The sequence below is a fragment of the Bombina bombina genome, chromosome 5, assembly GCF_027579735.1.
Source record: "Bombina bombina isolate aBomBom1 chromosome 5, aBomBom1.pri, whole genome shotgun sequence".
In the NCBI taxonomy this organism is placed as follows: Eukaryota; Metazoa; Chordata; class Amphibia; order Anura; family Bombinatoridae; genus Bombina; species Bombina bombina.
The window spans coordinates 1100626033-1100650411 of NC_069503.1; the positions used below are offsets into that span (position 1 = coordinate 1100626033).

At 36.4% G+C, this 24379-nt stretch overlaps 1 protein-coding gene across 1 annotated transcript in view; it reads right to left on the reverse strand.

Annotated features, from left to right (window-relative positions):
* COL22A1 (collagen type XXII alpha 1 chain) overlaps positions 1 to 24379 on the reverse strand; it is a 667744-nt gene that overhangs the window by 293888 nt on the left and 349477 nt on the right. The window contains exons 16-17 of the mRNA XM_053715381.1: positions 24320 to 24373; positions 16045 to 16089 (exon numbers count right to left, since the gene is read on the reverse strand). Of these exons, the coding sequence (XP_053571356.1) occupies positions 16045 to 16089; positions 24320 to 24373 (99 nt within the window). The remainder of the gene's footprint in view (positions 1 to 16044; positions 16090 to 24319; positions 24374 to 24379) is intronic.

A 24379-nucleotide genomic window follows, 5' to 3' on the forward strand; every position in this document is an offset into this window, starting at 1 on the left:
TCAATATTGAACTTATATAGTCGTGCCGAATTTCTGGGAGCTCATTGCACCAATTGTATGATGGTTTAGTTCATTATCGTGTGTGAAAAGTTGATTATACACACAGCAACTAAAACGTTTATTCCTTATGTATACTAATGGTTATTTGACTAGCCGGTTTTAATATTAAAGTCACTTATACTATATACACAGTATTGGTTACAGAGTTTAGCAGTGTCCTGATTCCTGTGTTTGTGTACACAATTCAAAATATTATTAACAGGTTAGTCTGCAACACTGCCCTCAAATGAAAATACATCGGCCAAAACAATCAGTTTTAGATTTTTTCCTTTTGGTGTTTGATGCGCCCTGATAGCATATGTATCTTTACGAATGAAACCCTATAAGTTCATTAACGCTATCAGTTAGGGCTTTAAATACCAAAGTAATTATGCTGATGTTCAGCCAACATGATTATATTAGTTTCTGTTATCCAAACACAATTGTGCTGGTATATAGCCAACTAGAGTATACTAGCAGCGGTGAGCCCTTTATGGTTATAAAATGGGTCAGAAAGTACTGCCTTAAATTACACTATATCTGTACAGATTATATCAGTCCTGGAGATTTGTTTATGGCGTTCTCTGCGCCAGAATTGTACGTTTAATATTGACAGTCAGTTATATTGGTTTGTTAACGCTACCAATTATAGCCCCTTAATCCCCAAGTAAGTATGCTGTTTTTCAGCCAACATGACACTGTAAGTTTCTATAGCCCACCCAGAGTCATGACGTAACTCAGCGCATAGGAATATATTGGAGGAGATTCTGAGGGTTTGCCTTGAATGCGGTACCTATAATATAGTACTGCTAGTGACAATACATATTAGGATCTGAGCTTAACTTTGTATCATTAAAAGGCGTCCTACACTACTGACGCGTTTTGCCCGTGAGGGCTTTTTCAAAGTCAGTGAGCCACCGATTCAGCAAGGATTTGTATGTTCTGGTTCCCGGAAGTAACGCCCCCTTTGATTCCTGATTGGATCAATAGACATCTTATCAAATCACTTGAGAATTGTTAAGGTGGTCTATACCTGATTAGCTTTGTGTACAGTTAAGTGCTATTAGAATGTGTTTTGCATGAATTTTTATTCTAAGAATCAATATTATTTAATCTAATATGATCTTGTATCATTTGGACACATCTACTAGTACTATATATTTGTATCCCGTGATGATGTGTTACGTTTCATGACATATCTAACTGTTTCTCATCATATCTGTTAGCACTGTATACTTGTGACATAATAGAATGTATCATTACTCCTATATGTTATATGGGATACTAATACATTTTCTGATGTTCCCTAGCTGTTTGACGTGGGGCAAGATGTTATTGTTTACTTGGATTACAGGTTATCGAGTGTCCCAATGACAATGTCCTTCGTTATAACCATGTACCCCTTATATTATTTCATAATACTATTTATTCTCTATCTGGTACCTTTCCCTGAGGGTCAGCCAGGGTAGTCAGAGTGTTGAATCTTTACGTTTATCGTTTCACATCTTCAGTGTGTTACTTTTATAAATACAGATTATCTGTTATAAGCCTCCATATTTGGATTAATCAGAGTATTCTATGGTTGAACTCAGTTGAATGATCATATATCATTCTGGCTTGAAAAGAGGAATTTATTGTCTATTAAAATGTATAAGATGTATATTGTGACAACATAAAATTGCTTTTCTTATATGTAGTTGGCACAGTGCTCCCACTGTTTGTTAATTTTTTTTTCATATTATTATTTGTTTACTGCAATGGTTATAACTTTGTTGTGTGAATTATTGACCTAGTGTTTTCCACATTGTATTAGTGTCTGATTAATTATAACATAGGGCGACTTATTGTGATTATTTAAAGTGGGTATTCTTAATTCGATATTATCATCAATTTCATACCTTTACATAAAGGACAAAATTAGACATGTATAAAAAAAAACAGTGGCACTTTTAGTGATGAGTGTGGTGATTCCAAATAATTGAGTATCAAACTCGCCAAGTAAATAAATAATTACGTGTAAGTGTCATCCACCTAATATGTGTCCAAAATTTTTGTCCAAAATTTATTCTGTGTGTGAACGGAATTAGTGTATTGTTTCTTCATTGAGTGTTAAGTGTGCATTGGTGTCTGTGTATCATTTGACCTAATAACAAGTGATCATCACTTCAAGTGAGTCAACTATTCAATATGAACTCAGAGATAATGTGCTTAACTTGTGATCCAAATTAATAAAACGTTAAAAAGAAGGTTGGGAAAAAAGGGAAGTATGGAAAAGGGGGTGGGGGAAGAGTGTGACATAAAAATAAAGTGTATGTGAATTTATGGCGACACGTTAGGCTTAGAAATAAAGTTTGTTCTGAAGTCCCAGAACTCATGTAAAGTGCATTGTTAGTAATAAAGGAATTTAACGTAATTACACATGGAGACCAGCTAGTGTATAATGAAAGAATTATTGCAGGAGTTTGTATAAATGAACTGTGGTGTAACATATAACGTATAGTTTGTTTATAAAAGAGGCGCTCGGTCCAAGGAAAATAAATGGTAATTTTTAATGGGATGTCGCCAACAGTAAATCACTAAAGGCAGAAATGGAAAATGTTAACCTTTTGTTATGGCCTTCGTTTTTTTGCTGCCTGCTGACCCGGTCCTGCTCGGGTCCTGCTCGGCTCCTTCTCGCGCTCTCTAGCTCTTCCTGCACCACATCACAGCATCTGGCTGGCTCCTCCCTCTTCCTCTCCAGTCCAGTCTCCTGACTCCGGTCATGTTCCTTGTGTTGTGTAGGAATGTGACCGGAAGACTGGAACTGGACGCTAGCATAGCAAATAGCAGCATTGGAGCCAAGTGATGCTCCATGTAGATGGGTGGTGGGGGTTCTTCCGCTCAAACAGAGCATGGGGAGGCGTGCTGCACATATAATTTTTTACTACTCTCTTACTCAGTCATTCATTTTTAAAATAAAAAACATGTGACCGGCCATTCACAAACTTACACAAGCGCCACCAGGGCTGGCAGGAGGGCAAAGGAAAATCGAGGGGGGAAATTGCCCCCCTTGCCCCCCTGTAGCGACGCCACTGTGCCCGCGGTATGTAAATAATTTCAGTGAGAAACCCAAAGTTTGTGAAAAAGTTAACAATTTTTTTGTATATGACCACATTTTGTGGTGAAACGATGGCATGAAATATACCAAAATGGGCCTAGATCAATACCTTGGGTTGACTTAAAAGAAATATATTGAAAAAAACAAGGGTCTATTTCTGTTTAAATGGAGTGATAGCAAAAATGTTTTTTTTAAAAAAAAATCTTTAGTACTTCGAGTGAGTTTTTCTCTAAAATTCCCAGTAGTGAAGAGGTTAAAAAGTAAATGTACTTATGCACACTTCATTTTTTATTTGTATTCCCCTTTATTTAAAACCAAAACTAAAACTAGCAAGAATATTTAAAATATTAGCAAGATGCCAGCTGTGATTATTAAATATAGTGGCACTTTCTGGCAGCCAAATAATTAACCGTAACTCTTAACCATAAAGCCAGCTATAACCAAACCTCTAATCCTAATTCAAATCTATTAAACCAAATACTCCTTCCTAAATACAGTAGGTACTGTTTAACAGTTTATAACTATAAATGTATATCTATGTATATCTATTATCTGCTATTTATAAAGTGACAACATATTATGCAATTATTAAATACGTTTATAGAATACATTATTTTACTTTTACTTTGTCATTTGAAATAGCTGCTTTTTGTTTTTGAAACTGCCACCTATTTCAGAAGGCAGCACCAGAAATCAGTCTCCCAGTGGAGTATGAAAGAGGCCAGCCAATTTAGGAGAACTGTGTCTCTGCAGAAAATGTATAGTAGCTGTACTATACTTATTTTAATAAACAATAAAGTGTGTCATTTTGGACCCTGAAATATTTAATCTACAATTGCATTCTCTAGATTATTTTTATTAATTATATGCCTTTATAGTACCTTTATGAACCTGTGCAACTTGGCCCCTTTATATTAAAACTGACATTCTTGGTTTTGCCTTAAATTTCCGATAATAAACTTTTATTGCCTTTAAGAATTATTTATTAAACACAAACTTGATTTGGCACATTGAGTTGAGTATGGTATTAGTTTAACCGTATTTATTTCTAAAGTAGGAAATAGCTTTCAGTCGATTAGTGAATTCATATTTTTGTCAGATACATTTAATTGTTCTTACCTATTAGCAATACATGTATTTATATAAAAGTACTAAGGAGAACCATTTTATTTTATTTTTAGTGACATCATTTAAAAATATTAATTACAAAATGCAAAAACATCTCTGTATATTATTTTTTATAGAGTACATGCAATCCAATAATGTTGAATGTTGAATTTATGCTGGAATGTACATTTTTTATAGAATAAAAAAAATACCTACGCAAATAATGTCAAACCTAACACACAGCAAAAAACTGAAAAAAATATCAGGTCACTTGATTGTAAAAGAATTCCATCAGACCACTGGTGCATAACAGGTTAAATTATCGCAGTGAAGAATTCCAGCACACGTCTCAACACGTTAGGTTAAGATAAACTTTCATTATTTAAGTATCTGTTCAACACTAGATGAAATAGCTAAGAGTCTGTCTCCTCTCTGGTGAGTGACTGTTGAAAGGAAGTTAGTTCTTGAAATGTATTTTAAGCCCCTTAGCTGCCAAAGTGAGCTTCAATGCATAGTAAATGTTGAAACATTACCTAACAACTATGGTTTGTATTCTCCTTTTTTCTTTTTCTTTTATTTTTTTTAAATACATGAGTTTAATAGTGTCTTGTCCTTTAAACAATACCAGCTGTGATTGAGTTGCGTTATATAGTTTTTGCACTCTTGCATGTCAGATTGTTTTAACAAGACCGGTGTATTTCAGACACCTGACAACTGAAATGAGAGTTAATGGTGTATAACGAACCTGCTGTGTAACATTATTGCAACATTTGCAACTTATGTAAAGTTTATTCAAACAAATCTGTCATCACAGCTATTGGCAAAGGCAATGAACTGAATGTTTTATCAGGTCTGTTCTCCCAAATAACATATTCTAATGCAAAATGTATCAGAATCGTTGCGTACTCAGCCTTACTGTGCAAATGTTATAGCATCCTAAAGAGAAAATGAAACACAATATTTTTATTTCATGATTCAAATAGAACATACCATTTTAAACAACTTTCTAATATACTTCTATTATAAAATCTCAGTTTTCTCTGTATCTTTTGTTAAAAAGAAGGGACGTAAGTTAAGGGGCGTTCACGTGTCCAAAGCACTATATGGTAGTAGTTTTGCAAGCATGCTATTCTTTTGTAAGAACACTAGGTGGCAGCAATATCTCCTGCCATGTAGTTCTCCAGTAATCTACCTAAGTATCTCTTCAACAAATTTGATAAATGTTCATTGGGAGAAAAAAAAATTAAATTGTATGCTTCGTCTAAATCACAAAATAAATGTTATTGGGTTTTGTATCCATTTTTAATCAAATATATTTATTTTATAACATGTTTAATTAGGCATAAAGGGGAAAAAGAAAACTTTGCAATATACGTTGATTATTTTGATTATTTATTTTGTTTTTAAATTATTTTCCTGTAATTTAAATATTAAAATTGTTGGGGGTTTTCCTGGACACCAGAAAGATAGGATTGCAATATGAGGAATTTAAAACTCTGACAATCATACATGTTTCACAGTGATTGCTTGAAATATCCAGGAACTCATATATGTCCCTAATGGGCGACAATAGAGGAGATAAGGTAAACCCTACTTTAGAGGTTTTAAGGGGTATATTTCTGGACTGAGTATGCCGGGGGTGGGGGTTTTGATATTGTGGGTGCAGTTTGGTTGATCCCAGGTTTTTCATAGAGAAAGAAACAAAGAAAATAGATTGCGTGAGACTTAACTCTACATTTATGTTCATCCTACAAATCAGAGGACCATATGGAGGTTTATCTATACTGTTATAGGGCACATTAGCCTTTTTAGCTCCCAACCCTCAAGTAACCATGCCAGGTCCGATCATAAGGCTTTCCCTGATTGTACCCATTATCTAAGCAGTGTGGTTATGTACAGTGTGTGTGTATGTGCATATCTGATTTCTATATGAATATCTGTGTGTATGTTTGTGCTATTATATTATTTATGTGTATATACAGTGTATGTGTGTATATGTAAGTGTATGTACACTATATGGACACTTGGCCATCACACCTCTATAAGCTTGTTGGACATCCCATTCCAATATCATGTGCATTAATAAGGAGCCCCCCCCCCCCCCCCACACACACACACACAGCTCTAACAGTTGCCATTCTTTATAGATGTCTTTCTACAAGACTTTGGAATGTGTCTGTGGGAATTTGTGCCCTTTTAGCCAAAAGAGCATTTGTGAGGTAAGGTACTGATGATGGACAAGAAGGCCTGACTTGCATTCAATGTTCCAATTCATCCCAAAGGTGTTGAAAGGGGTTGAGGTCAGGGTACTGTACAGAAATCTCAAGCTCCTCCACACCAACCTCATCAAACTATGCCTTCATGGACCTCGCTTTGTGGACAGGGATACAGTCATGCAAGAACAGGAAAGGGCCCCAAACAGTTGCCACAATGTTGGAAGCCTCTCGCTATCTAAAATGTCTTTGTATCCTGTAGCATTAAGACAACACTTTACTGGAACTAAAGGGCTCAGCCTCACAGCCCCAGACCACTATTCCTTTTACACCAATCATTACATTAGGCACTACAGGGAGTGCAGAATTATTAGGCAAGTTGTATTTTTGAGCATTAATTTTATTATTGAACAATAACCATGTTCTCAATGAACCCAAAAAACTCATTAATATCAAAGCTGAATAGTTTTGGAAGTAGTTTTTAGTTTGTTTTTAGTTATAGCTATTTTAGGGGGATATCTGTGTGTGCAGGTGACTATTACTGTGCATAATTATTAGGCAACTTAACAAAAAACAAATATATACCCATTTCAATTATTTATTTTTACCAGTGAAACCAATATAACATCTCAACATTCACAAATATAAATTTCTGACATTCAAAAACAAAACAAAAACAAATCAGTGACCAATATAGCCACCTTTCTTTGCAAGGACACTCAAAAGCCTGCCATCCATGGATTCTGTCAGTGTTTTGATCTGTTCACCATCAACATTGCGTGCAGCAGCAACCACAGCCTCCCAGACACTGTTCAGAGAGGTGTACTGTTTTCCCTCCTTGTAAATCTCACATTTGATGATGGACCACAGGTTCTCAATGGGGTTCAGATCAGGTGAACAAGGAGGCCATATCATTAGATTTTCTTCTTTTATACCCTTTCTTGCCAGCCACGCTGTGGAGTACTTGGACGTGTGTGATGGAGCATTGTCCTGCATGAAAATCATGTTTTTCTTGAAGGATGCAGACTTCTTCCTGTACCACTGCTTGAAGAAGGTGTCTTCCAGAAACTGGCAGTAGGACTGGGAGTTGAGCTTGACTCCATCCTAAACCCGAAAAGGCCCCACAAGCTCATCTTTGATGATACCAGCCCAAACCAGTACTCCACCTCCACCTTGCTGGCGTCTGAGTCGGACTGGAGCTCTCTGCCCTTTACCAATCCAGCCACAGGCCCATCCATCTGGCCCATCAAGACTCACTCTCATTTCATCAGTCCATAAAACCTTAGAAAAATCAGTCTTGAGATATTTCTTGGCCCAGTCTTGACGTTTCAGCTTGTGTGTCTTGTTCAGTGGTGGTCGTCTTTCAGCCTTTCTTACCTTGGCCATGTCTCTGAGTATTGCACACCTTGTGCTTTTGGGCACTCCAGTGATGTTGCAGCTCTGAAATATGGCCAAACTGGTGGCAAGTGGCATCTTGGCAGCTGCACGCTTGACTTTTCTCAGTTCATGGGCAGTTATTTTGCGCCTTGGTTTTTCCACACGCTTCTTGCGACCCTGTTGACTATTTTGAATGAAACGCTTGATTGTTCGATGATCACGCTTCAGAAGCTTTGCAATTTTAAGAGTGCTGCATCCCTCTGCAAGATATCTCACTATTTTTGACTTTTCTGAACCTGTCAAGTCCTTCTTTTGACCCATTTTGCCAAAGGAAAGGAAGTTGCCTAATAATTATGCACACCTGATATAGGGTGTTGATGTCATTAGACCACACCCCTTCTCATTACAGAGATGCACATCACCTAATATGCTTAATTGGTAGTAGGCTTTCGAGCCTATACAGCTTGGAGTAAGACAACATGCATAAAGAGGATGATGTGGTCAAAATACTCATTTGCCTAATAATTCTGCACTCCCTGTATATATTCTGGTATCTGCCACACCTAGATTCTTCCATCAGACTGCCAGATAGTGAAACATGATCAATCACTCTAGAGAACAAGTTTGCTGCAGAGTCCAGTGGCCGTGTGGTTCAAACCATTCCAGCCAACATTTTCATGAAGATCCTGTCACACAATTATTTTGCTGATGTTCCTTCCAGATTAATGTGGAACTAAGTAGTGTGTGATGCAACAGATACTTGATTTTTATGCGCTACGCATTTTAGCACTGGCGCTCAATGAGTTTGTAGGTCTACCACTCTGTGGCTGGGCTGTTGATGTTTCCACTTCACAGTAATAACACTTACAGCTGACCAGGGCAGAAATGTCACAAACTGACTTGTGACAAAGGTGGCATTCTATGAAAGGAAAGTGCCAAATGTAATGTCACTGCGCTCTTCAGTATGACCTCTTGTACTGCCAGTGTTTGTTTGGAGAATATATTATACTTGGCATATGAAGAAACAGCAATTGCTATTGTGGTAATAATAATGATTATTATTAGTAGTAGTATGTTTACTTGCACGTAAAAATGTAAAGTAAAAGCTATTTGTTTAAAATAAAACTTTAAATAAAACTTGTTGCATACTGCAGTATTTATTTATTTAAACATAACTCTTATTTAGGGAACATTTAATAATTTAGAATTTAATAGTTTAATAATAATTTCTGATCCTTCTCTTTTTCTGTAACTGAACATTTTTTGTATGCTGTGTTGTTTATAAGAGTAAAAGCTAAAATAATAACATGTATGGAGACAACCATAATGCTTACATTCTCATATGTTACACATGGGATTTACTTGATGTGTTGAGAGCTCTAATAATCAACTAGGCGATAATCCTGCCCAGAGGGCAGTCTATTTTTAATAGAAATACAAAACCCAAAGCTAACATTACAAAAAATTAAAACATTTTAAATTACAGGAAAAAAATAAACAAAGCTATCCAAAATAAAAAATGTAAACCTAAACTAAACTAGTACCCCTATAAAAATAAAAAATCCCCCCAAAATAAAAACCCTCCCTCCCAACCAACACCCTAAAATAAAAAAAACAGTCTAAAGAAACATAAGCTACCCATTGCCCCTTAAGGAGCATTTGTATGGGCATTGCTCTTAAAAGGGCAATCAGCTCCTTAGTGCCCATTAAAAAATTAATAAATCCCTAATCTAAAAAAAAACACCCAAGAAAATAAAAAAGATAGCTACTCACAGTTCCTGAAGTCCGGCGGTGAAGGTCTTCTTCCAGGCGGCTCCATCATCTTCTATCTTCATCCGGAACGAAGGTGGCGTGGAGGTGTTGAGCGGTCTTCCCCGATTCTGGAGTGGCGCATCAGGGAAGACCACTCCCAACCTCCGCTCTGCGCCACCTTTGCTCCGGATGAAGATAGCAGATGATGGAGCCGACCTTCACCGCCGGACTTCAGGAACTGTTAGTACCTATTTCGGGGTTAGAGGTTTTATTGTTTTGTTTTTTGTTTTTTATTTTTTTTAGATTAGGGCTTTTTTATTTTAATAGGCAGCAAAAGAGTTGATTGCCTTTTTAAGGGCAATACCCATACAAATGCCCCTTTAGGGGCAATGGATAGCTTAGGTTTTTTAGTGTTAGTTTTTTTTTTATTTTGGGGGCGGTTTGGTTGGTGGGTGGGGTTGTTTTACTGTTAGGGGGAACTTAGTATTATTTTATGTAAAAGAGCTGTTTAACTTAGGGCAATGCCCTACAAAAGGCCCTTTTAAGGGCTATTGGTAGTTTAGTTTAGATTGGGGGGTTATTTTGGGGGGGATTTTTTATTTTCATAAGGGAATTAGATTAGGTTTAATTTTTTTTATTTTTGATAATTTTGTTTATTTTTTTCTGTAACTTTAGACTTTTTTATCTTTTGTAATTTAATCTTACGTTTTATTTTTAAATTAATGTTAGTATTTTTTTTTATTGTAACTTAGTATTTTTTTATTTTATGTAATTGGGGTTAATTTATGGGGGTGTTAGGTTAGGGGGCTTAGTAATTAAATGAGTTATTTGCATTGTGGGGGGTTGGCGGTTTAGGAGTTAATATGATAATTAGGTTTATTGTGATGTGGGGGTTGGGGGGTTTAGGAGTTAATAGGTTAATTAGGTTTATTGCGATGAGGGTGGTTGGTGGTTTAAGGGTTAATATTTTAATTATGTTATTTGTGTTGTTTAATTTGCGGATTAGGGGTTAATTACTTTATTATTTTGCGATGTGGGGGTTGGTGGTTTAGGTGTTTTTTAATATTTCTTGCGGGCGCTGAGGTGTATTTTTGTTAATACTTCTTGCGGTTAGGTTTTTTTATTATATTGTGTGGGCGGTTAGGTTTTTGTTATTTCATGCAGGCGGTTATGTGTTTTTTGTTATTTCGTGCGGGCGATTGCGTATTTTTTGTTAATATTTTGTGCGGGCGGTTGCATGTTTTTTTTTTCTTAATGCTTCATTTGCCTACGCTGCATCCAGGTGGATTCCGAAAATGGCAGGGTGGTGAAAGAATCCACCGCTTTCACCACCCTGCTGTTTTCAGAATGCACGCATTCAACATTCCTCTTTGGATGTGTGCGCAACTGCCAACGGCGACAGGTGCATTACAAACGTGATTATAGTATAGATGAGGACACTAAGATTAGCTATATGACAAAGTATGACAAACCGGTACAAAACATTCTGGTGAATACTGTTATAGTTAAATTATTGATATTACTTATAACACAAATGTTCCAGAGATCTAGGGCAAGATACAACTATGTACTGCTTTATCTTTTTTTTTTTTAACAAATAAGTGCTTTTTTGAGTAAAATTATAATATTATTCACACCTATTTTATGCTATGATACAGTCTGATATAAATCTGCTTTTACACCTTAGTCATCTTAAAGTCTTATCCTAACTGAAAATAACCTCCTGCACCTGTTCTATATCATGCAGCAAGAATGGTACAAAGATATTTTAAAATAAATATTGTTTCTGGCCACTTTGAAATGACTGCCAAACTCCGCCCACTGATGACATCACAATCTGGGTTGCATATGGCTTCCAATCACAAAAGGCTCACTAGTTATATACAAAAGCCTGTCAATGCTATTCAGCAGAGTGCCTAGATGCAGCCCAGATTGTGATGTGATCAGTAGTCGGAGCTTGAAAGCCATTTCAAAGTGGCCAGTAACAATAATTATTTTAAAATAACTTTTTTTTACCATTCCTGCTGCATGATATAGAAAAGGTGCAGGAGGCTATTTGCAGTTTAATCTAGGGTAAGACTTTAAGATGATTAAGGTGTAGACTGTCCCTTTAAGGGAAGACAAGATGGAAGGCTTTCAAATCTTTCTTCTACTGCACATTTGTAAACAACAGTGAACACTCATACATCTTCTATATGTACATGATTTTGATTGGCTAACAATGGTCCATTTGTTGTGGGAGACAGGAAAACCGCAGAAAAGTAGAAACATAGAAATATATTCATTTGGCAAAACATAGCTTTATTATTCACTGCAAACTGTTTCTGAGATCTGAAACTGCTGTTTCATGCAGATTTCAATTTATGTTTCATAAGGAAATAAAGCTATATGTATTATACAGTTTACATGGCTGCTCTATAGCTTTTTAGTCTTTTGGAACGTTAGTTGATAAGTCTATCTGTCCTATTGATCATATCATATAAATGTAGTTTAAAGCTAACAGCTTATGTAAATGTTGTTTGATTATTGATTATTGTACTTTGCAATTTTATACCTGATGTCATAGCTCTGTGCCATAGGTTGACTCTTAACAAGAATTATTACATTATATTATTATTATTAAATTAACAATAATAATAATGCAAAGCATGGAAATTGTTCTAATGTTAGGTAACACTACCACTAAGCAATATACTAACCCAAACTCATCCCAACTGTTGGTCAATCTACTATACACTTTTGATATGATTGTCGGAAAACTAAAAAGAGTATACATAGAGCTGGAGTACATTTTCTCTGTATTTATTTAATGAGAGAAGAAAATATATGAATGAAGTTAAAAGACGCATAACAAGAACTGCTTAATCAAACTGGTTGCTTTGCTACATATTTTAGTAATGACTTCGCAGTCTAATGGCTTCCTCTAGGGCATGTAGTAATTTATTTGGTAAGTATGATGTGCTTTGGTGTAATTAGGTATGGGGAAATGTGGGTCTCTGAGCAGCTCAAACTGTCTTTTCAGCTCACTTGAGACATAGATCTCACGCATTAAACGATCACCTCTGATTAAAGGTGAAAGCTTTGATACAGTGCGCTCCAAACTCCACACACCGGCATTTATTTCAAATCCTGTTGGATAAAATTACACTGAGCTTATGAAAATCAGCTCGTATGACTCTAGAAAATATAATTACAGAGATAAACGATAAACTTGTAGGTTGTCATATTATTATTATTGTAGGCAGTAGCGGACCTACTCAACAGAGGGCCCTGGTGCAAAAACATTTTGGAACCCCCAAAAGGTGACTCTGTATAATGATTTTGAAGATGGATAAATAGATAGATAAATTGGTAGCTATGCCTGAAACCTGCACTAATAAAAGGCTCACCTGTATTAGAATTGTACACATTCTGCACAAGCCTATTTATAGTCTGACTGCTGTGGGGCCTCCCCAGGCCTTGGTAACTTTCTAAGGTTGGGGTTGCAATGATGTTCAAATGTACAGTAAAATAATAGTGCTAATCAAGTTTCATTTAAAGGGACAAGAAACCCAAATATTTTCTTTCAGGATTCATATAAAAAATGCAATTTAAAAAAAGCAATTTACTTCTATTATCAAATTTGCCTCATTCTCATGTTATTCTTTGTTGAAGAGATATCTAGATAGGTAGCGTGCACATGTCTGCAGCACTACATGACAGGAAATAGTGCTGCCATCTAGTGCTCTGGCTAATGTATAACATTGTTGCAAAACTGCTGCCATATAGTGCAGCAGACAAGTGCACTCTTCTGGCCTTACGTTTCTGCTTTTCAACAAAGGATAACAAGAAAATGAAGAAAATGTGATAATAGAAGTAAATTAGAACGTTGTTTAAAATTGTATGTTCTATCTGACTCGTGAAAGAAAGAATTTGGCTTTTATGTCCCTTTAAAGAAAAATAATTGAAACAAATATTCAATTTCAGATCTCAGAAATGCATTAAAATGCATGGATAAATTGTAACATGGATTGAAGGGGTTTGACTGAAAGAAAGGTAAATAAAGTTAGGAGAAAAGTAACACTGATTCTTCTACATTTCTTTGCCCTCCATTTTCCTATTAATGTAAAAGTTTTATTTATTTAGAATTATAAGATGAAATATTACAAATGTCACTGAATGGACTGGAATTTTCAGAATCAGGAGAATACTATAAAGGGACGGTGTACTGTAAATGTTTGTAAATGATCCATGTCACATGCTTAAATGTAATACATGTTTAACAAATAGCTGTTTTACCTTTATTTTGCAGTCTGAAATAGCTGATTTTCCTATTGAACTCTCTACTTGCACAAACAATGTAAACACTGCATTAACCTTTTAATGACGTTTTATGGCGTTCTATTCTGTCCTAGCCGTGCCGGCTTTAGTGCCGTTAGGAGGACTAGAACGTCCAAGCAGTTTGGCTGTCCTGAAGCCAACGGCGCATCCAGGATGCGATTGCGGTCTGGAGGGAGTGCCTAGCGTCATAAGGGACGCCCCCTGATCCGATCCCATCATTGAAATCTCACATTATTCCAATGTAGACATATTAACCCTGTTATCAAAGGGTTAATAGATATAGAAAAAATATGTAAACAAGAGGTATTAGAAACAAGTCATCCACTCAGTAGTGGATCAAGAGAAAACACAGCCAATTTTAAAAGGTGTTCCTGCACCAGCTTTAAATTGTATGCATTCGTTTTTGCTGCTTGTTTAAGTAAACTGTCCCTTTAAGACAAATTTAAAAACAACTCAGGTTAGTCTTCAATCTGGGTCTAATCTTTGGGCTCATAACCAATAAAAAATACATAAAAGGTATGGATTAGACCTGCAGTCTACTCTTTTTACTCATAGCTGGAAAAAGGGATGTATGATCTGCTTTGGTCTGAACTCTGCCATGTGGGATACTCTGTTATTTCTATAAAGGGGAAGTCTACTAAATTATTATTGTTTAAAAAGACAGATCCCACCTTTTCTACCTATTCCCCAGGTTTGCACAACCAACATTGTTATACTTTAAAGTCTTTAAACCTCTGCAGGTGCCTTTATCTCCGTTCATTGTAATAGCTTTTCACAGCAAGACAGTGCTAGTTTGTGTGTGCCATATAGATAACATTGTGCTCACTCCATGGAGTTATTTATGAGTTAGCACTAATTCATTAAAATGCAAGTCTGTAAATAACACTGAGATAAGGGGGCAGTCTGCAGAGGTTTAGATACAAGGTTATCAAATAAATATAAAGTATATTCATCTAACCGTTTTGTCCAAAACTGAGAAATGGGTATTAAAGGGTCATCTATCTTTTTAAACAATAAAAAAGTATGGAAAAGACCGTCCCTTAACTAATAAAAAGTTATTGGTGTAAAAACAGAAATATAAAATGGAGCCTTATGTCCAGTTTTAAGCAACAAAATATATCTAGGATATATCTAGAAGATAATTTGCGTATATAGCTTGTTTGTGAACAGGGTCGGCGCCAGAACAAATGAAATGGGGGGGCCCAGCCTAAGATCACAGTGCACTTTTGAGGCGTTTATAGAAGCCGGTAGCCATTTATAGACTTATATTTATATGATACAATCATATTCTTATCTTGATCTATTGTTTAAGAAAAAAAGTAACTCACAATGGTTAGGTAAAATTAATAGGGTTAAAGATAAGTCCAAAAAGTCTCTAATTAACTTCCAATTCCAAATAAGAGGTTAAGACACGGAGCTCCTTGCAGATGTGTAATGCGATCTCACAGTTCAGCAGCTAACTCCTCCCCCAGCATTCAGCATTACATAACAATTCATTATTTTATTTATTATGTTTAAAGTGTGTGATCATATCAATATTTTTTGAGGGGGCACAGCATTCCATTTGCATGGGCATTGCCCCCAATGCCCCCCCTTGGAGCCAACCCTGTTTGTGAATACATTGTATTTGCATTTGAATTGGAACAAACCATAATATTCGAACAGGATAAATACAGGAATAGAATAAAAGTAGTGAATTTTGAAAATGACAGTGTTAATTTTAAGCGTCCAATGTTTTAATTTATATGAAAAAATTATTTTTTTCTTATACTGAAAATGCCATAAAAATTCCAAAACATGCATAGCTCAGACAGAGTAACAGACAGATAATCAAACTTGTGTTTTAATAGTTTTCAGTTCAGCTCAATAAAAAAGTTACTTGTCTAAAGTATTTTTAAAAGTTGCGGAAATTAAATGGTAAAAAAAAATAATGTATTTTGAAAGTTTTCCTCTAAACAAGCACAGACTAGGAAGTTGTTGATTGAAATGATCCCATAATGGAAATGTTGAACTTAAACTCACATATCGGATAATGTATTCAAGACTTATACGCATATGAAAGTGCGCATTTTAATGAGAACCGTTTCTGAAATGATACTGTGGCTGAAGTTTAATTTTTAATATTATAATTGAATTTACCTTTTCTCCTCGAGAACCTTTCTCCCCTCTTTCTCCATGTAATCCCTAAGAAGAGAGGAAAAGAGTTGTAATATTTTCCCATGAAATAGATTTATTTGTTACAACGATACAAATGCAAATATATATCATACATTTGACAGCTGATTACTTTTAGCATTAGTATTACCTTACTGAAATAAACAAAAAAATATGAAAATCATTTTACTCCTATTAGCAAATCTAATTCTTTTGTATAATTTATTAAAGCTTCCATGGCAGCATATTTAGGTAGACTCAGAAGCATTGGTAGATTGTATGGGCAGTTTAATTTGGACTTTACTGCCCATTTAACCTTAAATAGATAAGGCATGTAATTTTAACAACTTTCCAATTTACTTTTATCATCAAATTTGCTTCTTTCTCTTGGTAGTTTTTGTTGAAAGCTAAACCTAGGTATGCTCATATGCTATTTTTTAAGCCCTTGAAGGCTGCCTTTTTTTCTGAATGCATTTGACAGTTTTTCACAGCTAGAGGGTATTAGTTCATGTGTTACATGTAGATAACATTGTGCTCATGCCCGTGAAGTTATTGAAGAGTAAGTCCTAATTGCCTGAAATACAAAAGCTTAGATATAAGGTAAAATGTATATTAATCTAACCATGTTGGTTATGGAAAACTGGGGAATGGGTAATACAGGGATTATCTATCTTTAAAACAATAATATTTTTGGTGTTTAATATCCCTTTAATAGCGCAGTAGTATAGGATTCCTAAGAGTAGAAGCCTGGGCAGCTTTGGGTTAATAAAAATAAGGGGTCTAGTTAGTTTTGAGTTACTAGCAATGATGGCAGCTTTGAGTTAATAGGGGGAGGGGTCTAAGTTGTTGAAGGTTATTAAAAGTGGCAGTTCAGGGCTATTTAAGCTAAAGGGACAGTTAACTAATTGTAATAACAAGACATTTCTTTTGTGTTGCTATAGAATAACATATTGTATTAGCCAAGTCTTAACATTTTTAAAACAAATTAACACCCTTTTTACTTCAAATACTTTTAAAACTCCACTCACCATTTACCTTATCTGGAGGAGCCAGTGTTGGCTTTAGTCCACAGGCAGCAAAGCTAGCTAATGTCATAATATTAGTATAAAGGACATCTTTTTTCAGTTGTTAACTGATAAATCCATTTACATTCTGTACATATATGTAGCAGGGCTAGGCTTGAAAGTCTGCGGGTGCATTTCAAGTTCTCAGTAGTAAAATTACATGAAAAAGGGGGCAAATTAAACAAGTTTTCATTATGAATAACTAAACATTTTATATAAAAATCTTACTGCCCTTTAACGGTGGTCAGGGTATATAGGATTATTGCTCTGAGAGCAAGGTGTTGTGTATAGGGTTAAGGAGGCAGCTGGTGGAATAGAGGTTTAAATTACCTCTTAATATAAAAGAGAGCACCAGTATCTCAATTCAACAGGTATCAGTATTAACTCAATGGCCCCTAGTTATCAAGCCGTCAACCGCAAATACGCTGGAATTCCGCAGCGTATTTGTGGCAAGGCTGATTCGCCTTCGTTATCAAGCCCTACACACCGGCAAAAGTAGAATTTAGTGACGTAAGCTTCGATCCGCCGGACTCAGTCCGACACAGATCGATTCTTACGTCACTCCAGATGTTCCGAACACAAGTTCGGCACAATCTGACTACTTTTGCTAGTTATCAAAAAACTAGCAGGTAAGCTCGGCACTTTTCCGGCCCAGCGTACCTGGTTTTCAATCCGCCGCCCTGGAGGTGGCGGATCCCATAGGAATCAATGGGAGTCTGACCATAGCGAAAGTTCATGTTCGCTGCTGCCCGACATCCCATTGATTCCTATGGGAAGTGTGTACACCTAACACCGTAGCATGTACCCCAAGTCTAAACACCCCTAATCTGCCCCCCTACACCGCCGCCACCTACATTAAACATGCTAACCCCTAAACCTCTGCTCCCGGAGCCCACCGCCACTATAATAAATGTATTAACCCCTAAACTGCCGCTCCCGGACCACGCCGCCACTATAATAAATGTATTAACCCCTAAACCGCCGCTCCCGGACCCTGCCACCACCTACATAATACCTATTAACCCCTATCCTGCCCCCCTATACTGCCGCCACCTATAATAAATTTATTAACCCCTATCATGCAGATCCTGGACCCCGCCGCAACTAAATAAATTGTTTAACCCCTAAACCGCCACTCCCGGACCCCGCCGCCACCTATATTAAACTTATTAACCCCTAATCTGCCCCCATACACTGTCGCCACCTATAATAAATTTATCAACCCCTATCCTGCCCCCCCTACACCGCCGCAACCTATAATAAAATTATTAACCCCTAAATCTAAGTCTAACACTAACCCTAACACCCCCTATCTTAAATATTAATTAAATACATCTAAATAAATATAACTCTTATTAAATTAATTATTCCTATTTAAAACTAAATACTTACCTATAAAATAAACCCTAATATAGCTACAATATTACTAATATTTATATTGTAGCTATTTTAAGATTTATTTTTATTTTACAGGCAAATTTATTTAACTAGGTACAATAGCTATTAAATAGTTATTAACTATTTAATAGCTACCTAGATAAAATAAAGACAAATTTACCTGTAAAATAAAAACTAACCTAAGTTTCAATTACACCTAACACTACACTATCATTAAATTAATTAAATAAATTAGCTACCAATACCTACAATTAAATACAATTAAAATAAATTAAATTAATTAACTACAAGTAGCTACAATTAAATACAATTAAATAAACTAACTAAAGTACAAAAAATAAAAAAAACTAAGTTACAAAAAATAAAAAAATATTACAAGATTTTTAAGCATATTACACCTAATCTAAGCCCCCTAATAAAATAACAAAGCCCCCCAAAATAAAAAAATGCCCTACCCTATTCTAAATTAAAAAAGTTAACAGCTCTATTACCTTACCAGCCCTTAAAAGGTCCTTTTGTGGGGCATGCCCCAAAGTAAACAGCTCTTTTGCATGTAAAAATTAAAAAAAAACTCCCCCCAAACATTAAAACCCACCACCCACATACCCCTACTCTAACCCACCCAACCCCCCCTTAAATAAACCTAACACTAACCCCCTGAAGATCATCCTACCTTTAGCCGTCTTCAGCCAGCCGATCACTGATGGAACAGAAGAGGACATCCGCAGTGGCCGAAGTCTTCATCCAAGGGGGTGCTGAAGAGGTCTTCCATCCGATAGAAGTCTTCATCCAGGCGGCATCTTCAATCTTCATCCATCCGGAGCGGAGCCATCTTCAAAGCAGCTGGCGCAGAGCCATCTTCATCCTCCGATGCCTACTCACCGAATGAATATTCCTTTAAGTGACGTCAACCAAGATGGCGTCCCTCGAATTCTGATTGGCTGATAAGATTCTATCAGCCAATCGAAATTAAGGTAGGAAAAATCTGATTGGCTGATCATTCGGCGAGTAGGCGTCGGTGGATGAAGATGGCTCCGCGCCGGCTGCTTTGAAGATGGCTCTGCTCCGCTCCGGATGGATGAAGATTGAAGACGCTGCCTGGATGAAGACTTCTATCAGATGGAAGACCTCTTCAGCGCCCCTTGGATGAAGACTTCGGCCGCTGCGGATGTCCTCTTCTGTTAGGTAGGATGATTTTTAGGGGGGTAGTGTTAGATTTTTTTAAGGGGGGGTTGTGTGGGTTAGAGTAGGGGTATGTGGGTGGTGGGTTTTAATGTTGGTGGGGGGGTGTATTTTATTTTTACAAGCAAAAGAGCTGTTGGGGCTTGCCCCGCAAAAGGCCCTTTTAAGGGCTGGTAAGGTAATAGAGCTGTTAACTTTTTTAATTTAGAATAGGGTAGGGCATTTTTTTATTTTGGGGGCTTTGTAATTTTATTAGGGGGCTTAGATTAGGTGTAATTAGCTTAAAAATCTTGTAATATTTTTTTATTTTTTGTAACTTAGTTTTTTTTATTTTTTGTACTTTAGTTAGTTTATTCAATTGTATTTAATTGTAGGTATTTGTAGATAATTAATGTAATTTATTTAATGATAGTGTGGTGTTAGGTTTAATTGTAACTTAGGTTAGGATTTATTTTACAGGTAATTTTGTATTTCTTTTAGCTAGGTAGTTATTAAATAGTTAATAACTATTTAATAACTATTCTACCTAGTTAAAATAAATACAAAGTTACCTGTAAAATAAATATAAATCCTAAAATAGCTACAATGTAATTATTAATTACATTGTAGCTATCTTAGGGTTTATTTTACAGGTAAGTATTTATTTTTAAATAGAATAATTTAGTTAATGATAGTGTAGTGTTAGGTGTAATTGTAAGTTAGGTTAGTTTTTATTTTACAGGTAAATTTGTCTTTATTTTAACTAGGTAGCTATTAAATAGTTAATAACTATTTAATAGCTATTGTGCCTAGTTAAAATAAATTCAAATTTGCCTGTAAAATAAAAATAAATCCTAAAATAGCTACAATATAATTATTAGTAATATTGTAGCTATATTAGGCTTTATTTTATAGGTAAGTATTTAGTTTTAAATAGGAATAAATAATTTAATAAGAGTGATATTTATTTAGATTTATTTAATTAATATTTAAGTTAGGGGGGGTTAGGGTTAGGGGTTAATAATTTTATTATAGGTTGCGGCGGTATGGGGGGGCAGGATAGGGGTTAATAACTAAATAAATTGTTTAACCCCTTTATAGAGGTTAATAAGGTGGCGACGGTGTAGGGGGGGGCAGATTAGGGGTTAATAAGTTTAATATAGGTTGCGGCGGTTTAGGGGTTAAACAATTTATTTAGTTGCGGCGGGGTACAGGATCGGCAGGATAGGGGTTAATACATTTATTATAGGTGGCGGCGGTATAAGGGGGGCAGGATATGGGTTAATAGGTATTATGTAGGCGGCAGCGGGGTCCGGGAGTGGCGGTTTAGGGGTTAATCAGTTTATTAGAGTGGCGGTGGGCTCAGGGAGCGGCGGTTTAGGGGTTAATACATTTTTATAGTTGCGGCGGGATCTAGGAGCGGCGGTTTAGGGGTTAATAACTTTATTTCGTTGCGGGGGGTTCCGGGGGCGCCGGTATAGGGGGTAGAACAGTGTAGATTAGTGTGGGTGCTAAAAGCTAAAGACCTTAGGGGTATTAGTGTATATCGTTATACTGCTATAATTGCAATATTATTTATGGTGCATTGAGTGTTAACAGATAGGTCCTAAGTGATTCTACACATACACTCTAAGCGTGTTTAAAAAACTTTTAATAAAAATAAAAATTAAAAATAAAATTTTTCACATTTATACAAAGACACTTGTATGGAACAATTGTTAGAGACGTCTCTCTATTATATTGGGGATCCAACCAACAACATCAAAAGTCAGCGAAAATACACAATCGTAAAAAAATCGTTTGGTATATAAAATATATCAATATTGGCAATTTTTACAATGTTAAAAGTTGTAGCAACCTTGTATATAAAAACAATGTTGAATAGACTTTACTATATCCTTTATCTAGGAAAGTTCCTCTCCATTTGGTAAGGTATAGTAGTGGCTAAGATTCTATTATAATGTTAGAATGTTTATAGTGTTGATGCGGTGCTGTGAGAGAATTATTATAAAAGACACCGTAGTGCCTCTAAGTCCAGACAGTCTTAAATTCAGGGTATTATATAAGCGTCCTGTATATACAGTGTTTTCAGGCAATATTTATTGATCTTCTTGTGGTAACATACCTCGCTTTTTCGGTATCCAAAGCGAAAAAGAGAGGTATGTTACCACAAGAAGATCAATATAATAGAGAGACGTCTCTAACAATTGTTCCATACAAGTGTCTTTGTATAAATGTGAAAAATGTAATTTTTAATTTTTATTTTTATTAAAAGTTTTTTAAACACGCTTAGAGTGTATGTGTAGAATCACTTAGGACCTAGCTGTTAACACTCAATGCACCATAAATAATATTGCAATTATAGCAGTATAACGATATACACTAATACCCCTAAGGTCTTTAGCTTTTAGCGCCCTTACTACCTCTCCTTTTTTTAGTATATCATTGTTGCTCAGATTGAAGGATCTAAGCATATCCAGTAAGGTGTTTGATCTCCCCCCCCCTGACACTAGCGCACTATTTCACTCACTCTCCAAACTAGTTTAGTGTGGGTGCTTAGTGACAACTTATCAATAAAGCTGTAGAAAAGCCGAAGAGCAGCGAGATCGGATGAATGATAACTATCATAGTCCGCTGCTCATCGCCCCGTACTTGGTGCGCGGCTTTTTGACAGCTTTTTTGATAACTTTGGCGAGCGTATTCAGGTCTGCGGCGGCGATGTGAGGTGAGCTTAGGCGGGCGTATTGGGGACGGCGAAGGCAGGTAAATAGACACGTTGATAACTAGAGGCCAATATGTTCAATTATTCAAATATCATTAATCAACATTGAGTTTATTCCGGGGCAGGTCAATGCAGGTGCATATACTGTATATAAAAAAAAGTGTTTATGCTATAGCCAATCACAGGAGGCATCTATGTGCAGCTACCAATCAGTATAAGCATATCTAGATATGCTTTTCAGCAACGAATATCAAGAGAATGAAGCAAATTAGATAATAGAAGTAAACTAGAAAGTTGTTTATAATTGTATGCTCTATCTGAATCATGAAGTTTAATGTTGACTTGAGTGTCCCTTTAAGCATAAAATTTCACTAATGCCTCATATTGAAAACAATAGGAGTCAGAATTTCTTGTGACCCATTGATTTGAAGAGCTCAGCCCTGTATTGGAGTTAAATGCATAGTCAATAATGCTCATTTTTGCCACTCCAAATGATGATATAGATGAATAGCAAATAAGAAACAGGGATACACACGTATGCTCCAATCAATTGCCATATTCTCATATGGATAATAATGGGGGTGCTCAGGGTATGAGTGTGCATAGTGTGTGTAGTGTGTGAGTGTATAGTGTGTGTAGTGTGTGAATGTATAGTGTGTGTAGTGTGTGAGTACATAGTGTGTGTAGTGTGTGAGTGTATAGTGTGTGTAGTGTGTGAGTGTGTAGTGTGTGTAGTGTGTGAGTACATAGTGTGTGTAGTGTGTGAATGTATAGTGTGTGTAGTGTGTGAGTACATAGTGTGTGTAGTGTGTGAGTGTATAGTGTGTGTAGTGTGTGAGTGTGTAGTGTGTGTAGTGTGTGAGTACATAGTGTGTGTAGTGTGTGAGTACATAGTGTGTGTAGTGTGTGAGTGTGTAGTGTGTGAGTGCATAGTGTGTGTAGTGTGTGTAGTGTGTGAGTGCATAGTGTGTGTAGTGTGTGAGTGCATAGTGTGTGTAGTGTGTGAGTGTATAGTGTGTGTAGTGTGTGAGTGCATAGTGTGTGAGTGCATAGTGTGTGTAGTGTGTGAGTGCATAGTGTGTGTAGTGTGTGAGTGCATAGTGTGTGTAGTGTGTGAGTGTATAGTGTGTGTAGTGTGTGAGTGCATAGTGTGTGTAGTGTGTGAATGTATAGTGTGTGTAGTGTGTGAGTACATAGTGTGTGTAGTGTGTGAGTGTATAGTGTGTGTAGTGTGTGAGTGTGTAGTGTGTGTAGTGTGTGAGTACATAGTGTGTGTAGTGTGTGCGTACATAGTGTGTGTAGTGTGTGAGTGTGTAGTGTGTGAGTGCATAGTGTGTGTAGTGTGTGTAGTGTGTGAGTGCATAGTGTGTGTAGTGTGTGAGTGCATAGTGTGTGTAGTGTGTGAGTGTATAGTGTGTGTAGTGTGTGAGTGCATAGTGCGTGAGTGCATAGTGTGTGTAGTGTGTGAGTGCATAGTGTGTGTAGTGTGTGAGTGCATAGTGTGTGAGTGCATAGTGTGTGTAGTGTGTGAGTGCATAGTGTGTGTAGTGTGTGAGTGTATAGTGTGTGTAGTGTGTGAGTGCATAGTGTGTGTAGTGTGTGAGTGCATAGTGTGTGAGTGCATAGTGTGTGTAGTGTGTGAGTACATAGTGTGTGTAGTGTGTGAGTACATAGTGTGTGTAGTGTGTGAGTGCATAGTGTGTGTAGTGTGTGAGTGCATAGTGTGTGTAGTGTGTGAGTGTATAATGTGTGTAGTGTGTGTGTGTATCATTATTATTATATTATACAAATAAACTGTTTCTATGCTTATATACTCAATGTATCATTCAAATGTATTCTGTTTCAAATGAGTTCCTAACGCTGTGCATATCATTAAGTTTCACAGCAGGATAAGACACAATAAATTATAACTTACAGGTGATCCGATTTTGCCTGGAGGTCCCTCTGGTCCTCTCGGGCCCTCTAATCCCTGTTC